The following is a 24,174-nucleotide window of genomic DNA, read 5'->3' as shown; positions in this document are numbered from 1 at the left end:
GTGAAGGTAGCAGCAAATTAACTGCCACTTCCGTTTGTTCACCTTCAGAATAAAAGCGTGTACGGACTCGTATTAGTGTGTTATATTGTGGTTTTACAAGATGGTGATGATTATTTCCCCCTTTCTCTGTTTAATGTTGGTATAGTTTGATATGTAGGTCGCATAACAGGGACCACTTGAGAATTTAGAAACCATAGGGCACAATTTAAAAAAAATTAAACGTGTGCGTTACGACGTTGCTTATTGCGCAATGAGCGCATCAGACTTCCTGTTCAGTTAGTTGACTTCAACTTTACAACTCGCCATTAAATCTCTGCGTTTCGACTGAACAAAACACATCTCGTGAACTCCTGTTATGTTATTCTGAATGTCAGATTTTTTTTAATTTTTTTATTCAAGTAGCCTATTGGTAACTTTATTGTATTACTAAGATACTTGCTACATTTACAGATCTCTTTTCAAAATGTGGTACTGTATGTTTTGTAGATGTTCTGCTTGTGGGTTCACAAACAATGAGAGGAATTTTCTTTTAACTCTTTCATGCAAACCCTTAAAAATGATTCACAATTGCCACTCCTACAATGTGGTCATACCACATTTTTGAGAGATGACCAATTGTATCAATGAGGACAAAATAATAGCCTGTCAGAACATCACAATAAACAGGCAACATAATAATGAACTGTAGTGCCATCTAACATCCTGAAAATCCCCGAGGTTAGGTCGAAACCAATCTAGTTGTATTCCAAGAAAAGCAAATGATGCTCAGTGTCATTCAATTTGTATAACAAGAAATATAACTTACTATTTTGAGAGGACGAGTTGATGAGTCATTTGGTGACATTCATATATATGGTTAATTGGAAATTGTACTTACAGAGGTGTTTGAAACAAGGTTGATGCTGTCTGATGTTCCGATCATAATACATGTGCCTTTGATGCATTCATGTAAAGCAGGCCGAGGAGAACAAGCTACTGGAATTGGCCAAAGACATTTAGCCTCAGCAGGCCTAGAGATACAACTCTGTTTTTGAAGACGTGTCTTTTCTTGGTGAAGATCAATTATAAAGTCTATATATATATATATATATATATATATACAACTACATAAAGTAAATGGTGAAGACCGGTGAGTGACACTGCAATAAACATTAATTATATAGATGTTCAAATAAAAAACGAATAACGAGACCACAACTTACTGACCTACAGAGCATATTTCTAAATAGATAGGACAGAGAGTCTTGTGTTTTCTTGGTACAAGGTTTGGAAGAGATTTCATCTCGGCCAGAAGATTATCCAGTAGAAGTAATATTATATATTACTTATTTTTTATTAATCTGTGTTTTTTATTTCCTTTTTTTGCAAACAGCTGCACAAGAGTATCATGTGTATGATGTTGTTTATGATATTATCAAATTAAATAAATCACATAAATTAAATAGCCTCGTTAACTCCAGAAGTGTTAAGCAATGCGCCATCTCGGACACAGGATTGTTTAATAGAATAATCGATTTATTTATTTTACAGTAATGTAATGTAAACTGATCATGTTCCACACACTCCGCTGTGGTTGTTGGCGGTATGCACCTAACAGCTGGTTTTGCAATCCGCCTAAAAAACGAAGAAGAAGAAGAAGACGCAGAAGAAGAGACCCGGAGCAGGAAGTGTCTGTTCACATCGGCCCCCTCCATGCCCCATGTGATGCTGCTCATTCATTCTTGAAACGATAACTTTGGCTAACGTGTTAGCTTTCTTTCCCAAATAAACCAAAGACGAAAGCTGCGGTGTTCCTGCAGACGGCCAGTAACAGCTAGCTAGCTAACGTAAGAATCGCGCTAAAGTTGTTTGGAGAAGTTCATCTGTAGCCATTGATCACGTACGTTAAGTCTTCATGAAAAGTGCGGTGGATACTAGCATGATCAAGGAGAACCGGTGGAACGTACCCCCCAATGCTCCCGCATGCATGGAGAAGCATCTGAGCGCGGCGCAATACAGAGCAGGTAGGTCACACAAAGCAAGCTAGCTGGAGGTTACACAGGTAGACACGTGGTGCAGCTAGTTATTTATTATACGCCTGAGTGTATTCACTGATGTACTGGTGTGCAGGGGTCCTCTGGTCATTTGGCGTATATACAATCCGTCAATATGTTAAATTAAAAAAGATCTATATTTATAAAAGTTGTGCACGAGCATAGCAGCCCAGCTTCTCTAGTGTGTTGCATTTGGCTAGTTATTAAAAAAACAAATTGCATTTCGCAGCCTTAAAAGCAGCTACTTTGTAAATTGGATGATAGCCGAATTAGAGAGGGACTGTTAATAATTCAGTTTTTTTTTTTTAATATAGCTGTTTTAAACGTTGTTGGTTTATTTTCCTGTTCACAGATGGTACTCTGCTGCTCGGTGCCTCCAGCCTCACTGGCAGGAGCTGGCAGGGATCAGTTTGGATCTACAGTGACTCTAAGCAGGCCCCCAATGAGGAACTCTGCAAAGCTGGTGTGCAGACTGAGACCGGAGTCACAGATGTCAAATGGGTATCAGAAAAGGGTATTCTTGTTGCGTCAGACTCAGGTAAGAAGCAGATTCATATCGTTTATGAATCAAACCACTGGTCTTGAGACCTGAATGTTAAATGTGGGTTTTTTTTGGACTGGTTTCTGTGCAGGTGCCTTGGAGCTCTGGGAACTGGCGGAGGATGAACGTCTACTGGTGAACCGCTTCACCAAACATGAGCACGACCACATTGTCACCACAGTGAGCCCAGTTGCTGGAGCAAACAGTGCCGTCACTGGCAGCATGGACTGTCGGTGAGACACCATTCTTCACATATACATGCGCGGTTGCCGAACAGAAGCATGTTGATTGTTTGTGTGTTAAACTTAGGTATTGGGATTTTGGGTTCACACATTTTCTCATCAAAATGCACTTTCCCTTTCTTCACAACAGAATTAAAGTCTGGGATCTCAGTCAGGAGACTGCTGTCACTACCTACAATGGTGAGGGAACATCTCACGACTGCTCTCAGAATATCTAGATAGTAGTAAGAGAAAGTGTTGTTTTTAAAATCAATCAAATTATATTCAGTTTAAGTTTTAGAGTCTAAATCTTTTTTTACTAAAGTCAAGTAGAGATAAATCACTTTGTAAAACATAAGAACCCTAATAAGAATTTGTATCTCTTCTGTTTCTTTGCACAACATCTTCTAAAGCCTTGAACAAACTATAATAACATTTGATCTGGTTTAATTCAGCCATGGGTTTAAAGAACTGATTTTCTTTTGGTTCAGATCCAAGATTTCTTTTTTTTATTTATTTGCTAAAACTGACATGGTCATCTTTTGAAACTTTTCATTTTCTCATTAACTACTTAAATTAAGAGTATTCAGCATGTGTCCTATAACTGCCTGTTATGTGCTTTTTAATGCAGATTGAGTGATTTACAAATAATGATTGCATAATAAATGGCTCCATTTAAATAATTTGAGTTTGACATGTCAGTAGTTATATAAAAGCTAATTTATAAAGATGGTAAGAAACATAACTGACGATATGTCTCTTAACTTTGTTTCTTCCTCCAGCGCACACGCAGCCAGTCAGCTGTGTTGCTTGCAGTCCTACAGAAGAGTCTCTCTTCATCTCCTGTGGCCAAGTAAGACACAGAATACCAGTTGTTATGCATAGTTTAAAAACACAACATTCAACAATTCGGTAACTGCCTGAACTACATTTCGGAGCAACTTGCAGCATAAACGTGCATATTAATAAGGATGAACCTCTTTTCGTGCAACACAAGAAAGCTACAATAAATTCTGTCTAGAAGTAATAAAGAGCAGACCAAGAACTGTAAAACTATACTTGTCTTCATCAAACTCAACCTGTTGTCCTCTATCTATCAGGATGGCCGTGTGCTGATGTGGGACAGGAGAAAGCCAAACAAACCGGCCTCAAGAATAGGTGAGCAACATGTTCCCAGCCTAAACAACCAGGTCCAGACATTTCTGCAGGAAAGTGCTGGAATTAATGTTGTTAAAATGGTAATTAGTTTCGCTGACAGATGAGCGTATAATCAGCGCGTGGTGGTTCTTTGTCTGTCTGATACAAGCCTTGACTATTGTTCCCAGAATGTAATAGTACATCTTGTCAAGACGCAACCTTTTTTTTAATTTATGATTATGCATATTCCATCGTCGTCTTTGTGTTTGTCTCAGATGTGGAGTCCAGCTGCTCCCCTACCACTGTAGCCTGGCACCCCCACCACAGAAGCACCATTGCTTTTGGTAAGGCCCAGCAGCAGATTATTGATTGACGGAGACATTAAATTGTCAGTCCCTTCGTTTCTGATTATGTTTATTGGGCCTTAGGTGATGAGTTGGGCCGAGTGACGGTGAAGGACTTCCTGGGAACAGAGCCGGCCCGGGTAGAGAACGCCCACAGCCGTAGAGTCAATGGGCTCGCCTTCTCTTCACACAGGTAAACATAAATTCTAGCATAGTATCATAAGCTCTTTTATTGCGCTACAGCATTTAAACTCTTTTTTTTTCTTACCCCCCCAGTGCCTCCTTGCTCGCCTCCATAAGTGATGATTGTTCACTCGTTGTTTTGAACTCTGATCTGCAAGAAATGTGAGTCTTTGCACTTAAATACTAAACACCAGGTTAAAGTCCTCTACCATTAAACAAAAATACTAATCATATATTCTTCTTCTGCAGACTCAAAGATCAGCGACACCAGGACTTTGTCAAAGGTGTGTGCTGGCTCCATGGTGGCTCCAACACCCTCACAACCGTAGGCTGGGATCACCTTGTGCTTCACCATACGGTGGATCCAGCTGCTGAAGCTCCCAACTCGTCCTCTTAGACCCACAGATGCTTAAGATGACTACTTTCCCCCCCTATTTTTGAGGGGCATCCATAATATCTAAAAAGTTGAATCTGTCAGTCAGGAAATATGGATTGAAGTGTTTCATTGTCATTTAGTACTCCACATATGTGCAGAATACTTTGGCGCTCCCAGTCCTGGCCTCAGTGCATTGCTACGATTACGTTCTCTTTCTATCCACTTCCTTCATTCTGTATAGCATTTCCATGTGTAATTACACTTAAGGCAACCCATTTGTATGGCATAATTTTACATTAAAGGTAACTTAATGTTGATGGCAAGAGCATTTTGACATTTCGTTGTGTTCCCTGGACTCTTAAGAACATTTGAAAGTATAGGGGATGAGAAGAAATCTATTTTTATCCCTATTTTGTCTGAAATAAGGTGGTCCATGGATTTATTCTAACCATTTGACAGTACCTCCACGGCCCACGACGTTATGCTCGGAGGAGCCCAGTGGTTGAGAATGGCTGCTATAATCCACACACTAAATCATGTAGCCATAAAGCGTTGCTATAAATATTCTCCCAATTCAGTCAATAATGTATTACCAAACATATAAATGTTTATTAATCTTATGTTAGCTCACATAGAAAGACGCCGCGCTGTCTTTTAGTTTAGCTAGTAGAATTATTTTGATCAAGGCAATCATAGAAGCTAACCGTACGCAATATTTTTCAGCTACGGTCAGATTGAATGTGTCTGCATGTTCCTGCTACGAACTATGACTCTACGCAAGTGTACTAATATTGTGGATTTAGTTTATGGTGAGTTTACCTGTTGAAATCAGGAGCACTCTGTTGCCCGCACACTTTAACTCACGAATCACTTCTACTCCTCCGTTGTTGCGTTAGCTACTGATGCTCTTGTATGATGCATAGGGTGAGAGACACTTTGCTTAGCAGGAATAAAATAAGCACACATCTCAGTAAAATACCTTACAACACTTAGTGCCATGCTGGTATATAGTGGGAATAATATTGGTCCTTAAATTCTGAACCAACTTATTTACTTTAATGTATTCATTTAAAAACTGACTTTTGACTTCACCAGCACTTTCTGTACCATTTTAAATAGTATGATGAAATGCCAGAGGTGTAACTATTCTCAATATCGCTATATGTATAATTACTGTGTTATGTAATGCCTTACTAAATGAGATTAATTTCACAAAGGGGTCGAAAACAGAGTGAGATTTGCAACACGTGAATTTGTTTAGCCCAAAAGCCCAGTTTATTCAAGGTATTGCTGATCAAAATCTTTGTTGGTGCCACAGTGCAGCTGTCATTCCAGTTATTTTTCATATGCACACCCAAAAGCACCATGTCATCTGCAATTTTGTCTTTTCTCGACTAAGATGTCTTGACGCTAACACACATTCTTAAATACTGAGCACAAAAAAACTCAAGGAGATGTAATTACTGCTTGGATTTATTTTCAGATTAGTTCTTGGACATTTGGTGTAGATGCAAATTTCTGCTTAAATACTTTACAACCAACATTCTAAATATTTTGATTATACAAAATGAAGGGTACATAAACTACATCTTACAATATCTAGGTACTTTTGTAATCTTATAGAAACGGATATGTACAGCATGAAAGTTTACTGCAGTAAATTAATTATACAGATGGCAATGCTTTTCCAAGATCAATAAATATGAGAAACAATCCTACTGAGGGATAAACACACTTGTCTGAATTAACTGTTGGCTTTGTTCTAGTGGACCTACATCATGTATGTGTAACAGTGAAAGAATATTTCAGTTATGGGCCATATAACTACAGCATGGACCACAATAGTTGCATTGTACGTTATTGTATTTTAGAATTAGGTTTACAGATTTATCCGTCAAAACCTTTGTCAGGAATTTGTTGAGAGTAATGTAGATTCACTCACCATACTCTTACCAGCCATGAATAACTTTGAATATTATTTTTCGTATGAATATAAACCCATGTGGCATTAAGGCTGATAAAAAAAGCTTTGGTTAAAAAGGCAACATATCAAACATGAACCTATACACTAAATAAAAATCTGCAGTAAAAAAAAATAGAATTTTAAAAAAAGGTCAACCAGAAACTTCAGAAGTAAAATACAAAACAGAAAACACGATTTGACAGTGATAATGTGTTCTCCAAAGATTGCGAAATACATTCAGAACTCGGCAGACCACTGCTATAAGACATTCTTAACATACTTGCTAGTAGCATTTGTTCAAAGTGCTTTTCCCCTCCAATGTACAAATTTCTTCTGATGCAAAAACACATGATCCAATCACGTGCGATGTGTGCTAAACAGAAGAACACCTCTTTAACACGTCTCATTACGGATCCCCTTTTCTGACAAGAGTAATGGGCTGCTTGGTTCCAGGCCGAACAGTAAAGGTCATACCATACTGATGTTTTGACTGCGTCCCGTTGCTGAAAAGAAAAACACAATTCATGAATATGAGTTGATTCTGTACACAGACGCTGGGCTTTTTGTCTCAGAAAAGTGAAGACGTCATTTTGAGCACTCTTACCTGGTGGGAACTTTCACTGAAGAGGGTTCCTGATAATGTTTGACCAATTTACTCTCCAGCTCCTGCATGTTCAGTGTTGCTGCTTTGTTGACCGCGGGGTAATTCTTGCTCTGTGGTGCGGCTCTCTGGACAACAGGGACCTTATTGTCCTCATCGGACAGGGGGCCGCCCCAGTCATCAGAAGTGGACTCTGCCTCGTTCACTGGGGCCATTTTGTGGTCCATTTCCAACATCTTCTTTTGAAGGATGCTCAAGAGCGTGGCCTGGCTGGGTGAAAGAGTGGATGGGGGCGGAGCAGGGGCCGCCTTGGGTCTCTGCTGGGGTTGAAACTTTGGTTTGACGTCGATGTCAAGAGGTGGGAGTTTTGGAGCTGCTGGGGGTTGGGGTTGGGGTTTTGGTGGAGGAGGTGGAACATGAGACGGAGGGAGAGGGATTTCAGTTGGTGTTGGCGCCTTTTTCATGGGAGGGTCAGGTGGAGGGACGGAAGGAGGCGGTTCCATAAACCCGTCAAAATCACCAAACTCTGGTGGCGGAGGGAGTAATGGCATACTTGACACCTCAGGCCGTGTGTTTTGAGAATTTGAGGGGCTTTGCACTACGTTTAGCCTCTGCTCAACCAGGTGGGTCGCACTTGGGGATGCTGCCGTCCTACTGGGAGCTGAACGGGTGGATGGCATCGGATCCTCGACCAGAGCAGGACTTCTGGATTTGACTGGAGTCTGAATGGTTTGCGTACGTGCAGCAGGACTGACAGACTTTAGACTCTCCTGTATTCTTTCCAGAGCTGTTAGAGTAGAGGATGAGCTGGACCTTGGGGTGACAACAAATGAATTGGGACTGGTGTCACTCGGGTGAATGCTTGCACTTGGCTGCTCAATCTTCTTGGTGCTGTTTTCCCGCGACGGAGGGTGACTCGATTTATGTTTGTCTCTTTCTTTAGCCGCCATTAAAAGAGCCAGTGGGGACGCTGCAGGTCCATCTCGTGCCCCGTGGGTTTCACTACCCTTCAGGTTGCGTAGTTTACGATCTATTAACGGACTGAATTTACGAATTTTACTTGGAGATTCTACAAATTTGTCATTAATGGGCTCTGAATTCACCCGAGTACCGTTTAGTTTCGGCAGCTGTGGTGACATCTGATGTGGAGTCTGGCGCGGTTTGTCTATTTCAGGCTGTACTGAAACTATCTCTTTTTTAATCTCCTTCTTTGGCTCAGGAGGCGGTGATGGAGAGGGTTGGGTAATTTGTAAGTTCTCCTTCAGCTCCTGTACATCTTTGGGAGCTGGTTTATACGGTGTAGCCACTTTAGGGGCTTTCCCATCCACCTGGACAAGAACTGGTCCAGGTGATGGAGAGGGTTGGGTAATTTGTAAGTTCTCCTTCAGCTCCTGTACATCTTTGGGAGCAGGTTTATACGGTGTAGCCACTTTAGGGGCTTTCCCATCCACCTGGACAAGAACTGGGGCAGAGTCAACGGACGCAGAATCTTCCAGGAGCAACATCTGCTTTCGTCTTTTGTCGTGCTCTTCATACCCACTGAGAATTGAGGTCTGAGGAACATAGTAAAGCTTTGCTGTGTTTTGAGGATTGAACGTGGACAGTGTGGATGTCTGCACAGGGGGAGGTGGGGCAGGAGTCCCTGGTGGGGAGTCAAAGTTGGATATAGAGGACAGTCTAATGGGTTTTGGAGGTGGCTTCTTATGAGTCTTGTTTTGCCTTTCAGAAGGAGGCAGTGGTGGGGAGAACATCGGACGCTCAGGAACTTTGGCTGGTGGTGGACTGGAAATGGGGACGGGTGATGCAGAGCCATTGGAGTAAGTAGATGGAGGCTTTGGCGGAGCCATTGGTGGCGGTTTCATGAAGGTTAAGTCTTTCCCCTCTATGAATGGTGCCAGTGAGGTCGGTTTTGGATCGGGCATGGATAGAGAGGGAAATGGTGCCACATTAAGACTGTTCAGGTCACCCATGAAGTCTAGTGGAGGAGGGATAAAAGTCCCTGGAGGGGGTGGAGGAGCCATGGCAGGAGGAGGAGGAACAGCAATTCCTTCCTCTTCGAGGTCAGGCACAGATGTAACAGATCCGTTGGACAAGTGATTTCCACCAACTAAGGGAAGAAAGAAAAGAGAGAATAACTGAGAAAAGTTTAGCACTTTTGTACATTGTGAAGGAGGAGAAACTACAATATTTATCATATTTCAAGTAATTGAGAAATGTTAAGTAGCGACTCCTGAAAAAAGACGCTCAAAGGCTAAGTAGGCGCCCAACTGTGTGAAGCGTTCAAACAGTCCATGCCTAGTCCAGATTTGTTTTATGTTGTTTATTAAACAAAAATAATTATAAGCAATAACTAGAGTAGTCGAATATCGGAGCCTAGCTCACCCCCTTAGTCTGAATCTTTTAAAAGTAGAAATAAGATAGATCATAAAGAATCAACAATGTTTACTGCTGAAATCAAGTCTGGGCGAAACGGCCAAAATCTTCTATTCCAATCAAGGTCACTTCATATCTCGATAACGATATATATCATGATTTAGCATGTTTTCTGGTAATTCAATAAATAAAAGGTCTTTATGAAATAGCCACATGGTTTTGCATTCTCTTGTGTGAATTAAACACTTGACAAATGAGTTTTTCCTCATTTAATAAGAACTTAAGTGGAAAATAACCAGACTTTCTGATCAATTTGAGTAAGTATGTGCTTGTTATTATCAATTTAAATAACATAATTGTGTGTCACAATATCTTGATATACTGTATGATTTCATCACAGTATGATTCCAATGAAAGACGATAAACTGTCAAAAGCTTTGAATTATGGCCCGGCCCAAGCTGAAAGGAATGAGTTTAAAGTCAGATAAACAAGTGATAGAGTAATATCACTTACATTTAGAATTACTCACAGCTAAAATTAGACAAATGATATCCACTCTGTTAATGCCAACACTCCCATTCTGTAAATATGCTCGCCATCTGGTGTGGCGGTTTGGACACATTCAGGAGGGTTATTGAGCAACAACCTGAACAAACATTTACCTGCCCTGCATTTTCAACCCTTTGCGGAGACATTTTGATTGCTGTGATCCATCAAGTGAGTCAGAGTAAAGGCACATTGCAAATGATCTGGGTCCTTCAGAGTGTAAATGATGAAATTCTCGTGTTTTCCAAGCTAAACTTAAAGTACATATTTGCGATAGGTAGACGCTCACCTGAACCGTTGATCTTTGGACCGTTGAGAGGGGGGAGGAGGGGGACTTTGGGTATCGGGACGGCAAAACCTTGAAAGCTGTCGATTGCGGACTGTGAAAACAAAAAAAACATCAAAATGTTGACATTTCAACATCTGAGACTTAAGAAAAAAAGCTTAGTTCAAGAACAGCAGTATACATGACATGAAGTCTACATCGTGTTAAGAGGCGCTGGAAAGTATTCACTCCAAGAGTGAATAAACCAGTTCTCAACTATTGCAGAGCTCACTGTACCTTGAAAACAGAGGAGCGTGTCCAATACTTGCTACATTATTGGCATCAACAAGTCAGTGATAACTTTAGTGGCTCTCAGGTCTTGGTATTATGAAGAACCTAATGTATAGCTGTATTTGCAAATAATTTCAAGTTAAATCAATTTAAATATATATATAATGATTTTTAGTGAATATAATACAATGTAAAAATCATTCCTTTACAACAAGTATGAATTTGTAATGTCTGTTTCCAAATAAGTGCTTTTTTTAGGCTATTCTTAGGTTTGCAATGACTAAACCGGAGACGGAGATTTCGAAAGGATCATTTTCGTACACTGCATACTTCATTTATGAGGAGCACTCAGTGATTCATGCTGTAGGATACACCTTTTATTCATCACATTGTGTTAATGTGGGCCTGGCTGAGAAAATTGCAGGCTGTCACTTAGAAACCTGTGTGCTTGTACGTGCGTGCGTGAGTGAGATTTGCTGTTCTCGTCATGGCCCAAACACCTCCAAAAATAAACACAGACTGTGTTGACACAATACATGTCCATGAGAGTTAACAGGCTGTATGCCCTTCGAAAGGGCAAAACAAATAAATCATTCCAGCAACACAAAACATATTTTCACTGCTGTACCACTTGATGTTAATGTGATGCAATAAAGCAACAAGCTCGCACCAGTTACACTTAAAAAATGTATTATTAATAAGGTTGGTAATGACTTAGGATCTAAAAGTTGCTGGAATACTGCTTTATGCTTGTATTCCAGACTAAAAAAAATTGGAAATCTGCCTGATGTCACGCCTCAAGTGACACATGTCTCTCTTGTCTAATAACCCACAGGACACTTGAGTAGCTTTTTGGAAAATTAAGAACGCTACAAAACACAGGTTGAGGGCGTGTCAGTAAAGGTGGCGTATATGATCCAGTTTTATTTTGTCTGTTTGTTTCCTGTACTATGACTCACTTTCATCTGTCGGAGCCGTCTCAGCAGTCCTGCCCATGTGCTGCAAGGTGTGCCATGTCCAACACATGCCACACATGCCACATTCACAGAACACTCCCAAACTTTGAGGTGTGGGAACCAGAGCAACAAGGAGCTCTTTATTTATATCTGTGCCATGATAAAATAATGGGAGGCCTGACAGCCATGGGATCTTTTATTCAGTAAAAGTACCTATAAAAATACTTTATCACAAGTAGAAGTCTACTTAAGTAAACATAGAAAACTATTATCAGCTAAATGTTCTTTGATTATCAAAAGCTAAAGTTCTTATTATGCTGCAGAATGGTCCCTGTGAGTGTTAAGTGTTAAAAAGTGATTTTTATAAGGAGCCACAAGCTGTTGATATCACATTGTGAGTTATGCCATCTTTCACAGCCTACGGCATATGGTTTAAAGAACAGTGTCAGTGTTAGCACACACACACACACACGCATGAGGATATATTATGGTTATTAGAACTAAAAGTGACTCTCACCAAACAAACACATACGGACAGAAACTCAACTGGCGTCAATGCTCAACTGGCAAAATTACAAATTATTAATTAACAAACACTTGATTTACATGTCCTGTCCTTGTGCTTGTTTAAGCTGACCCAGATTCAAACACAGTCAAGCACTAAACTGTCTTTTATCAGTTCATTTGCATCTGTGCAGCTCTGTAGATACAGAGTACAAGATGAAGTAATCCTTCCATTGCATGTAAGCGACAGGGGGGAGTCAGCTCAGAGTGACGTATATCTAATGGTTTTCCAATGTCTGACACTGAGTGTTAAATGAGAATATGTTCAGTCCATGCACCATGAAGCTTTACTGAGATACTCACAGTGTGATGGTTGACAGTTGGTCTGGCCCGCACACTGGCAGTTCCTGACTCGGGGATCGCTGATGACTCCAGCACCAGTTCTGCATTTTCTGAGGAAATAAAATGCAAAAGATTTGTATCCTCTTCATGCTTTTAGCCATTTCATTTCTGCTCAAAGCTCTGAGAATGGTTTGGCCAGAGGACAATGTGGTTGGTGTGAGACACGGTTTAACACGGGCAGATATTTTTTGATTTAAAAGAACAATAAATTCACATCATTACTGACAGTATGCAGTATTCATGAATATTTTTCCAGAAATACATTTTTCAGTGTTTGAAATTTGTAAAATTCAGAAAGCCTCTAGTACATTTCACCATCCAAAACTGCACCGTGTCCATCTGTCTATTGTTCTTCTCTCTGGTGAGGATTAGTACATTCTGGTCATTTGGCAGGTAATGAGATACCAAAGCGGCCTCTTAGTTGTTGTCATTGAACTTAACAATCTACTGTGAGATCTCATGTGCTGTTAAAGGCCGTTTTGTTGTTGACAACTAAATAGTTAAAGGAAGCTGAAAAGATCTTTGTTTATACTCCACCATTGTGTTGAAGTGAAAGTTGAATTATGCTGGTCCCTGAAGTCCATTTACAACAACACAACTTGCAGCATAAGACGCAATAATTAATTAATAATTAATCCTATTTCCAAATTGAGATATCATTTGTTGCTTGCAACACTTTGCAAATTGATCTCAGGATTTGAAAGTTTCTAGGGATAAATTTAGCATTTACAGATTTTTTTTATAACGAAGTATTTTGAAGTCAAAGTGGCGAAGAGGTATTTCTATTTCTATAACATTTCATCAATGTTTTGTAGACGTGGTCAAAAAATCTCAGTTCAAAGCCCCATTAGGCAAAAGGTAAAGATGAGTTGAATGAGCACTGAGACAAAGACACAATCGCTTAACATATCCAACTTTATAAGTGAAAGAATGAGACACCACTCTGCTAAACTGAGGTTTGTTGGAGAGAAAAACATTTCAGCTCATTCCTTCTCTGTTCATTCCAGTCATCGTGCATAAGTGACGGAGGAAAGAAACTTGACACTGAGAGGCACTTAGTCTGCATGTTCTGTCAGCCTTCAATAACACCATCTTTCAATGGAGAGAGACCAAAAGGCTTCATATTATGAACAAAGAAGGAACGCAAAATGTGTTTCCTTTACACATTTAGTATAACCATCATGTTACAATCCAAATACAACTGTGGAATTAACTCAGTACGAACAACTATTGAAAGAATTGCCATTGGTGTTGAACCAGTCTAACTTAATTATTAGTTTCCTCATTGTGCACCTGCTTCATTTAAATAGACAAATAGTCTCTCTCAAGTTGCGGCTTTGCATAGCAATCCCTCTTGTTTCCTGCTCTTGCAATCAAATGAAAGTAATGCCACAGACACCTGGTTAGTATTTCTGTAAACTGATCTCAACATGAGAGTGCATATTGTCTGGTGTTACCCTAATATAATGGTGTACCTTTTCAGATGTCTTATCCTGGTCTCAAATGCTAAGCAATATAATTGTATAAATACATGGTTATCATTTCACACTTTGCTTTTATAGTTTGGCAATAAACAATGAACTCAAGGTCCACTTAATATCTTTTTCTAGAGTTTTTAACCGCATCTCATGGTCTTCCTCAGCAAAGGGAGATGGACGCATTTGTAATGGTATGTATATAGTATGCTGTTATATGTTCTTAAAGTACTAATACATGTTCCAATCCCTCAAGGTATTTAAACAAAAGTGATGTGATTTTTTTTAGATCATCTGTATCATCACCACCTTCAGGATCTTTCACTTACAATAAGTGTAGGTGATACCACGATCACCACTGGATATCATTTTGAGATGATTAAAGCTGACTCATACTCACATAAACTAATCTCAGACGGTGTCTAAACAGTGACACATACACATTGAATGCAGCTGTTTTAGACACAATCCCAATTACAGAGTATGATATCTTGGCTACATTCAGTTCCTCCAATTTTCCTTGGTTGGAGATTCTAGATATTCCCACAAAATTCCTTGTTTCAAGTATTGTTGAGGCAACACTGACTCACACTAAGTGAACAGAATTGCCGGACGACAGGTCAGCGTGAAGCCAGACATGCAAGGTCAAAGATATACCAAGAAAAATGGACTTTAACATTTGAGAACAGGTTTTTCATGGATGAATCACATTGACGGCACCTGCAGCTACATGAACATCAGGACATGTCATTAAACATAATACAATACTGTTGAGATTTGCTTTAGGATCAACAGGCAGCCCATTAAGTCTACATATTGGAGCTCTGTGGCTTTAACACTTCTGTCCATGTCAACATCAAGTACAAAGGTCGTGTTATTCTTCAGTGAATCGTTAAATTGAATGCTTATTTTCGATTATAACCAATGAGCCCTGTAGGCAGTGTTGGCTACTCACCCATGTCCTTGATTTTAATATTGGTGTCGAAAAGAGACTGGGTCTTTCGACCCAGAAAATTCAACTTTCCCCTCTTCATGATTATTGATTAGTTGTCGTGTAGATACGACTGGACGGCAGGATTACTGGCGCATTTTGAATCGACAGGTAAATCCGAGGTAAAGCGCAGCTGAGCTAGTTTCGCGACAGGTGCACCACCGCGCACCAGGTAAACTCGACTCCAATAATTTGGTGCAAACTATTTGGGCCATACAGAAAAAAAATGAGTTAACCCCGCCCACTCTTCTTTCACCGCACCTCCCTGTATCTATACACTCCCAACAGGTGAGGCCTGGACTCTCCTTTTCTCATTCCAGAACAAATCTCACCTGCGCACTGACTAACTGCTCGTGCACTCAGCTAGCCTTCAAAGTACTGTGGTATGTGCTGACTTGTCACAGTTTTGTCGTTTAGTCATTTTGTCGAGACATCAGGCCAATTTGATAAGGCAGCCCATGATAAACATGATTAGGAACACAGTTTCAACTTTGCAGCACATTAAGTTTTTATGTTTTTGTTTTGTTTTGTATGGTTCACCAAGGTTCTTTCTACAGGAAGTAAGATGTTGGGAAATAAAATGGATATTCTGCTTTTAATGTGTCTATGTATCTATTATGTGTCATAATCATTCTGGTCATAAGTAAGTAGTCTAAACTTTATTCTACTTCATTTCTATAACGATTGTCGAAGTCAGTATTATGCAGTGATCCAGATGGAAAGTAAGTAGCTAACTAAAGTACAAATACTTTACTTAAATACAACTTAAATGTGCTTGAGTATTTCCATCATAATCTACACTTCTAGACTCCACCACATTTCAGAAGGAAACATTGTATTTTGTTTTATTTACAGCGATAGTCTGATGATCAAGATTTGAAATACAAAACCTATGATCAGTTTATAACATATAATGCATTATTATTATTAAACTACCCAAACGTATATGAAGCAATAAAATCCACTTCAACCAGCTAACACATTAGGTATTGCTTACATGTAATGCATCAATAATAATAATCATAATAACATACTAACATAACACTGACAGGGCCGCAGAATGAGTATTTTTGATTCTTTAAGTACAATTTGTTGATAATATTTATGTGTTTACTTAAAAAAGATTTAATGTGTGATGTCTTTTACCTGTGACTGATTCTTTTTTAAGTAGAGTTTGTCAGAAGCCTTATTAGCCTTACAGTTAGTGTTATGCTATTTATCCCTCTGGGTGTTTGCTCAGTTATTCATTCATTATGGTTGAAACGTTAAGTTTTTGTTATGAATCCCCCTTTCTGCATAAATCTGTGTCAGTTTACTGAAACAGATTCTGTGGCATTATTTACTGAAGGAAAGTGAAGCATGTGACCGACATAAGCAGGTTAACTGTGAAGTTGATGTTAAAGAGGATCAAGACTCCTCTAAAGCTCAGACTGAGCTGACCCATGACAGCGAACCTACAGCAGCACCCACCGACTGTAAATGAAGATCTTTGTTACACAAAGATATGACCAGTAACACACGGTAACTAAGTACATTTACTTATTCTATATTAGTATAACCTAGAGTTTTTTTTACTTCACATGATCATTTCAGTTTTCTGCTTCAACTCCCCTACATTTCAGAGGGATATATAGTACATTTTACTTCACTACTTGTATGTTACTAGTTACTTATGCATGTACACTTATGTATTACATATCGTATATTAGCATTTAGTACATGAAACTAAATATATTTAATAGACTACCTAAAACGTCTTACTCCACACTTATATATGTAATGTCAAGGAAGAAAATATGAAGATCTGATTCAATCTGTCAAGGTCTAAATACCTTAAAATATAAATTATTTCAAATATGGGAACTATATGTTGGCACTATAAGAACACAGTATAACAGAATACAAATATGTAAAGATAGTAATTGGACCGTGAGTTAATTTATTTTATTTGTCAAAAGTTTAAACCATGTATTCACTGTTTATTTTACTTAGTACAGTTAAGTAAGACAATTGTGTCAAGTAAGTATTTGGTGAATTTAGCTGAAACTATTTTAACCTAAGTAAAGGATCTGAATGCTCTCCTTTTCATCATAGACTATGGTTTGCACGGATCCATGAATCTTACTAGTAATAAACCAGTAAAGCCAATTGATCTATTTTCTTCATCAGATTTATGTCAATATGACATATGACATACCTCCATTTAAATATCCGTGTTATTAAGTTAATAATCTGTATTTAGTTCAGTTTTGGCCTTGTGCTCTAATTACGTGATAGTGGGTTATAAAATAATCATCTGTCCAGAGAACCAGTCAATCCTTTCCTTCCCTCAGTGTTTCTGTCACTTCTGTATGTCGCACCTTCAGTTGCCCTGGAGACAACCAGACCGGTCCATCCAGTTCCTCCGTCCTCAGGGGGAATTCGTCATGCTGACTGATGCCGGCTGAAATGTGAAGAATGTGCTGGCAAGAGCCTTTGGCGCTTTAGCTGCTTCCCAGTGCTGAACATATTGTAAAGTTCAACTCCACCAAGAACATTGTGAAATGCACATCATGAGCTCTTTGGGCCATTTATTCAGTTATTTATTGACACATTATGCTCATTCATTAATGGCAGACTTTTAGTTGCATATGAACACAGTTGATAGAAACGGTACGTCATGTTTTATAGAAAACATGTCTGTGCCTTGGTGCCAGACAATACTAATACATGCACCACTATACAACATTTGTTACTTGTTACAACTACTACTTGCCTTTGTATCCATAAATCATACAGGCCCTGGCCTGTGCAATAAGAATCCAAAGTGAGTACAAAGTCAGCAGACATTATTGGTTTAAAGACACTGACGTTAAAGGAAGTGAAGACCATACATATTTTGCATTCTATCATGACGAGATATAAATCAGTCATAAATGGAAACGAAACTAGAGATGATACCAGAACCAGATTCATTGTGTGGAAGAATTTGTGCAGTTACTAAGATGACAGCAGTTACAGTGCGTTTCATCTTTACAGATCTCTATAAAGATCTCTTCATTTTTGTCAGCAGTATTCCTTCTGAAGAGAGTATTTCCAATGAAAACTGTTCACAGTGAGGTCTGTGAGCATAGATTTATGTTTGTTTATGTATGTGTTGTTTGCTCTATGGACTGTATGTGTCGTATGCATGTTTACATTTGTACCTGTACCTTTAATATATTGCATTACATTGTGTTTAACAACATTATTATTAATTAATTATTGCTCTGTGTGTTTATTTCTTATCTATATAGGGTGACTATTTCTGTAGGCCAACCCCTAGTTAGCGTCGCACTGGTCCCCTCTACAAAAAGCCAATAAGATATTTCCATTTTGGATTATTGCAGAAAATAAGCTCTGTGGCAAAGAAACCAATCTCGTGCAGCAAGATAATCAACAATTGAACACCACTTTTATGATTTTTGAAGCTTGAATGCAATCAGCAGAAGTAAAAAGCTAACGTGAGGCTATAGACAAACTACACCACAGTTGCATGAGTGCGAGTAAACACAACGAGGCTAGGAAGGCTGATTATTCGGTGTGATGCCATTCAGTAGTCTTATTTAGCCTCTTGTTAGAAACCCTCCTTTTAAAGACACTCAACAGCTTCCACATTCATGAGAGGGGTTTTTACTGACATATTTTATATCATTGAAAAAACATAAAAATATTCTACACTTGTGTTAACCACAGACCTTATTTCAGGTATCTAACCAAAAACCTATTTAAAAAAACCATTGACTTTGAGACAAGGAACCGTAAGTACAGAAATATTACATCATTTCTGGATTTTAGGACTCATTCCTGCACCATTCTATGTCAAATATGTCCGGGGACAACAGATTCACTTATCTCTATTAAAAAAAAACAAAGCAAAAAATAAAGCAGTAAAGCAAAATTGTATTAACCTCAATTGATTGGTGGAAGCAGACATATTCAAATCAAGGCAAATAAGACAATTTACTTCCAAAAAATTATATAATTTAAGTGACCTGAACCTTGAGCATGCTGTAACATCTTGCTGTAACAAAATCTCTTTTTTCTTAGGACCATAAAATCAAATGTGTTCAGTAGAAAGGGATGTTCACAGTTTGTTGACATCCTGGTTCAGTCAAACAAACCAGCAGCCGCATTAGTGTAACTGACAGCAGATGGAGGCGCTTTAAGAGGGTCAGAAGCAACACGGTGACACAGAGCCATCAACCCAATGAAGCGAGGGTAAGCTGAGAGATCACTGTAAGAAGTCTAAAGGAAAGAAGGTTTATGAATATGGCTAAATGTTTTTAAACTGATCTTTGCCCCAAAGAGCTTTAATAACTTAATGTCCAAACACACTGTATGTATGTGTATTTAAAAAAATGTTTAATGCTGCATTTTATGGTTGGCTTCCTTGTTTACTTACCCATACGTACCTCAGAGTTTACGTTCTCTTGTCTCCTATGTGTCGATGACCCGCTCGCTGTGAGGTTGAGTTCATGTCAGTGTCTGCAGTTAGAGAGGTGTAACACATTCACAGTGTTGAGTTGATTGACCGAATTCTTCACTCCCAGGCCCTCTGAAAATCATTCGTCCATGTTCCTCGCTCCCATTTTCCCATTTCACCTGCGAGACAATGACAGCACATTGACATTAAAGAACACAACCCAGTGAAGGAGAGGGCCAGTAAAGCAGGTGAACATCCACATACAATAAGTCCTACTTTTGTATTTATGGTACTTCCTATTTAGTGCTAATTAGTGAATGTTAGATAACACAGTACACCAACACAGTGCAAAGGGAAAACATTATACATGCTAAACATACGTATCATCATCGTAAGCATGTTAGCATGCATCAAATCAAATTAAGAAACACAAATCCCTGAGTATACAGCTACCTCAGCATGTAAATAATACAAAACAGGGATGGAACAAAAAGAAGCCTTCAAAAAACAGCAACAAGGGGGGATAAATATTTAAATACATTCACAAATACAGAAAACATTTGCTTAGTAGGCTTATTATTGGCCACTAACAACCGAAATAATTGCTAAGGAGAGACATGTTGGATAATCTTACACACGGAAAGATTAATAGTTATCTATCCCAAAAGATACACATCAAACTAAATATGGAAGACTTTGTTGGACAGTTGAACACATAGTTGAGTAATAATGATGAATACAAACGTTCATATGTATTCATATATGAATGTATCTAATATATATTCATATTGATATCATTTTTGCAGCTGGTGTGATCTTGTACAATAGGACGTATTTCTGCTCCCAGGTTGTTGTGTTTTGTTAAATCTTTGCTGGCAAGCAAAGTGGATTACAACTTCTGAGCCTTCAACATCACAGAGGGATGATTGGCTCACACACACTCTGCATCCTGCTACTTGTTTTTAGTCTGCATACCGGCCGTGCACGGATGTTCGGTGGGTGCGATACATTCTGGTTATGGTTTTTACAGGATTTCTTATATCCCTTTTTTAGTTTTTTTAGATAAACAGACATGGGAAACTACACTGGGTCGGCTGTGGAGGAACTACAAGCTTGTGAGAGTCATCAGTGGTACAGAAAATTCATGACCGACTGCCCATCGGGACGTCTCACCTATTACGAGTTCAAACAGTTCTTTGGTCTGAGGAACCTGTCGGATACATCCAACGCCTATGTTGAGACCATGTTTTCAACGTTTGATATGAATAATGTAAGTAGATTTATAATCTCCTGGCTGGGTAATATATACATTTTAATGTTAAGTAAAGCTGAATCTTTAAGTATGGTCATCGTTAGTTGCTTTTCATCCTTACCGAATAGGATTGACGGTCAAATGTTTTTTAAAAGCATCCTTTGCACAAAAAGACAGAAGTTTAGTTCTCATTACCTTTATTTATATATTTGATAATCCTGCAATTATTTCATAATCCAGATCATATATATAATATACCTATCATCTTGATTATCTGCTTCTACTATTACCAAAAGACAAGGATTAAAATGATCATCAACATCCTCATCAGAAAACCCACAAAGATTGATATTTGTTTGCATGTACTTTATTTCCACCTACTACATCTATTTCATGTCTATTCATTCATTATGGCAAACTGTAAGAGCAAAGAATCTGGGTCATGTTCATCTCAATTTTCAAAAACAGTGACTGTGTTTTTCATCACGAGATTGTTTCTGCCAATAGAAATCTGACTGAGAGACACTTCTATTAGAGAGGGGGCTTATCCCATTGACGCTAACCTGAAAACAAGACAGCTGCAGCCTCTTCTTCATGGAGGTGTAGATCCGTGTGCATTACATTTAAAGAAGTCATAAAATGGGTGGGCAAGAGACCTTGATTCCACAATTTGACAGTTTTTTGCACAGACTTGAATAAGGCAGGAGTATACCTTGAATGCCACACTGCTCTGCTCATGACAATGTCCATAATGCCCTTCTCTTTTGTCGGATGGCTTCATTGATTTTATGGAGTATGTAGCTGCTCTGAGCCTGGTGCTGAAGGGAGGAGTGCAGCAGAAGCTTCGCTGGTACTTTAAACTGTTTGATGTAGATAGGAGTGGATACATCGACCGTGAGGAGCTGCTTCAGATAATTAAGGTGGGCATGAGCCTTCATGTTGAAACGTGACACATGGCTTTGTAACAGATCCAAGTAAATCCCAAGAACTATCCTGAAACCACCGGCTCGGACCTCTCGGGTCTGACTGAGATATGGCACAGAAATCACACCTCCGGCTTAGAGGAGAGTAGAACATACTGCCGTGATACAAGGTGCAGAGACAAAAAGCTGACACTTAGCTGACATCTACTGGTTGAAGAAACGTAGGCAACAATTACATGTCTCAGTTTTTAACCTGATCTCCTCTCTTTGTGTTATGTTTAGTCCATCCGTGCAATCAATGGGATTCCTAGTAAGGTGTCGTCGGAGGACTTTACCAACATGGTGTTTGACAAGATTGACATCAATGGAGATGGTAAGGCCCAAGGGCAAAATCTTCAGTCAGAAAATGAGCACCAACTGGGTTGGAGGAGTGGACGGAAAAAAAACTGAATATCTTCAATCCTGGCAAATTATCGACGAAATATGAATCTCTGTTATCACCAGCAGAGGGGATTTAAGTTCAGAGTGTGTGTTTGTTTTTTTCCAGGGGAACTTTCCTTTGAAGAGTTCATGGAGGGGGTTCAAAATGACAGCATGCTGCTGACGACACTAACAGAGAGTTTGGACCTCACACACATTGTCCAACAAATTCAAGGGGAGATGAGGACCAACATCTAATACTTCCAACTGTATGGACCCCAATACATTTTTGTATACAACTGTGCCACAGCTGAATAGGTGGGTTCAGGATAACCCACAAATCATCAGGACTAACGGACTAACGGATGTGGGCCAATCTCTGGGTCATTGTCAAAGTGCAGCACGTACTTTTTTTCAGGTATTTTTGTGGAGCAGTTTTATGCTTTGAATGAACTAGATGCAAAACACTACCTGCTGCTACTACTACCACATACACTACACTGTAGATTTACAGTAGCTCTGATGTATATTTTACAATAAACAATAAAAGTACATTCATCAAAATCATGTGCCTTTCCTCTTTAATCAGCCGCTAGTCTGAATCCTTTTCCATTTGGATTTTGACTGTTTGTTTTAAGTTATGTGTGTTTCCAATTGTTTCCCTTAAGTTGTCCTTTCAAATTGATCACAGGTACTAACTAACTGTCTTTGACTGACAGACTGACTGGAAGAATTCCCATAGAGTCCTCCACAAGTGTTTGATGACTTGGTTGTAGCTGGTTACGAAACATTTAGGTATTTTGTGACTTAAAATCAAGTAATATCTCCCCTCATCACAGGCAATGACATTAATGTGGACAGTCTGGTAGTTTTTGCCTTTTTCATTTGACTCATTTTCAGTAACCCGAAGAGAGATGAGTACAACAAGATGGCAAAAATGTAAGGAAAGTCTGATTAAATGTACTTCATTGTGTGGGGTGTTTTCTTTGTTTTATCTGGTGACCCCTCTACAGTCCCCTTTATGTTACATTTATGTTGAGACTTTATGGGATGCTGAACTATTAACACATTGTTGCAGGGAGTCCTTCATCCTTTGGGATGCTACAGCTGGCACTTGGACCCAAAACAACTCAACACACCCAGCCACTATCCAGAAAGCCATCTACTTCAGAATGCAAACAATTAGCATCACACACATGGCGACAGGCTCATTGTGGATATTATGTCGAAACCAGGAAGCCCAAAGGCAAATGTGTGCAGCTGGATGTCGGACACACGCACTCAGAGAAACCCGTGAGTAGTTTCAGGGAGTGGCTTGTTATTGTCTGGCTGTTTTGTCTTCTATTAGTGACAAGATCATCATCAACCGTCCACCGTCCTGTACCACGTTCTCAATGAATGGACTGTTATTTTATGTGGAAACTCCCACTCTGCCTGTCGGCTGAGTCATTACTATTGTCTGCCAGTGTGCAGTGTTTTGCTCTACGTACGTAGGTCCCTCATAGTAAACCCGTAGGATAAAACAGTGTGTTTTTAGGATAAAACAGTGTGTTTTTTTTCTCACACTATTCAAAGCAAAAAAGTATGCAGAAAAATATAAACATGTCCGTTGAAAAAAAAAAGGAATTGCATAAATATCAGTGAAAAAAAAAGACGGCCCTAAAACCTCCCAATCCTTCTTGTGAAATAACTATTCGGTAAGTTAGTTCCCTTGAGGGAAAAAAGTGTTTCTTAAATGTCTGTGTGCATTAGGCCTTTATGATATATGCTCGTATATATGGACCAAAAAGCATTTATAAAAAATGATGCTCAGATGGAAAAAATAAAGTGTCCAGTCCACGTGCTCCACAAAAAGCTATCCACTCAGCTGCTCAAAAAAAGGCGTGTCACCGGCGTGACGTCACGCACGTACCTGAGTTTCGGTGAGGAGAG

At 39.2% G+C, this 24,174-nt stretch overlaps 3 protein-coding genes across 3 annotated transcripts; 2 read left to right on the top strand and 1 right to left on the bottom strand.

Annotated features, from left to right (window-relative positions):
- Positions 1-1,668: 1,668 nt before the first annotated feature.
- wdr77 (WD repeat domain 77) lies at positions 1,669-5,213 on the top strand. Its single transcript, XM_079156919.1, has 10 exons — positions 1,669-2,003; positions 2,386-2,571; positions 2,666-2,807; positions 2,947-2,996; positions 3,578-3,648; positions 3,896-3,953; positions 4,208-4,276; positions 4,361-4,469; positions 4,553-4,621; positions 4,709-5,213. Exons 1-10 carry the CDS (start codon positions 1,895-1,897, stop codon positions 4,854-4,856), a joined length of 1,011 nt encoding a protein of 336 aa, XP_079013045.1. The 5' UTR covers positions 1,669-1,894; the 3' UTR covers positions 4,857-5,213.
- Positions 5,214-6,087: 874 nt separating this feature from the next.
- On the bottom strand, positions 6,088-15,376 carry LOC306694258 (uncharacterized protein). The gene is made up of 5 exons (XM_079157032.1): positions 15,168-15,376; positions 12,699-12,787; positions 10,609-10,699; positions 7,403-9,506; positions 6,088-7,301 (listed from the first exon to the last, which is right to left on the bottom strand). Exons 1-5 carry the CDS (start codon positions 15,244-15,246, stop codon positions 7,205-7,207), a joined length of 2,460 nt encoding a protein of 819 aa, XP_079013158.1. The 5' UTR covers positions 15,247-15,376; the 3' UTR covers positions 6,088-7,204.
- A 5,343-nt stretch (positions 15,377-20,719) lies between these two features.
- guca1ab.2 (guanylate cyclase activator 1Ab.2) lies at positions 20,720-22,500 on the top strand (the record flags this gene model as incomplete). The annotated part of the gene is made up of 4 exons (XM_079156619.1): positions 20,720-20,917; positions 21,670-21,819; positions 22,105-22,195; positions 22,370-22,500. 4 exons carry the CDS (start codon positions 20,720-20,722, stop codon positions 22,498-22,500), a joined length of 570 nt encoding a protein of 189 aa, XP_079012745.1.
- Positions 22,501-24,174: the final 1,674 nt, after the last annotated feature.

Source organism: Pholis gunnellus, assembly GCF_910591455.1.
Source record: "Pholis gunnellus genome assembly, chromosome: 3".
In the NCBI taxonomy this organism is placed as follows: domain Eukaryota; kingdom Metazoa; phylum Chordata; class Actinopteri; order Perciformes; family Pholidae; genus Pholis; species Pholis gunnellus.
Note: the sequence above shows the minus strand (reverse complement) of the source record. Positions and strands in the feature narration are given on the sequence as shown.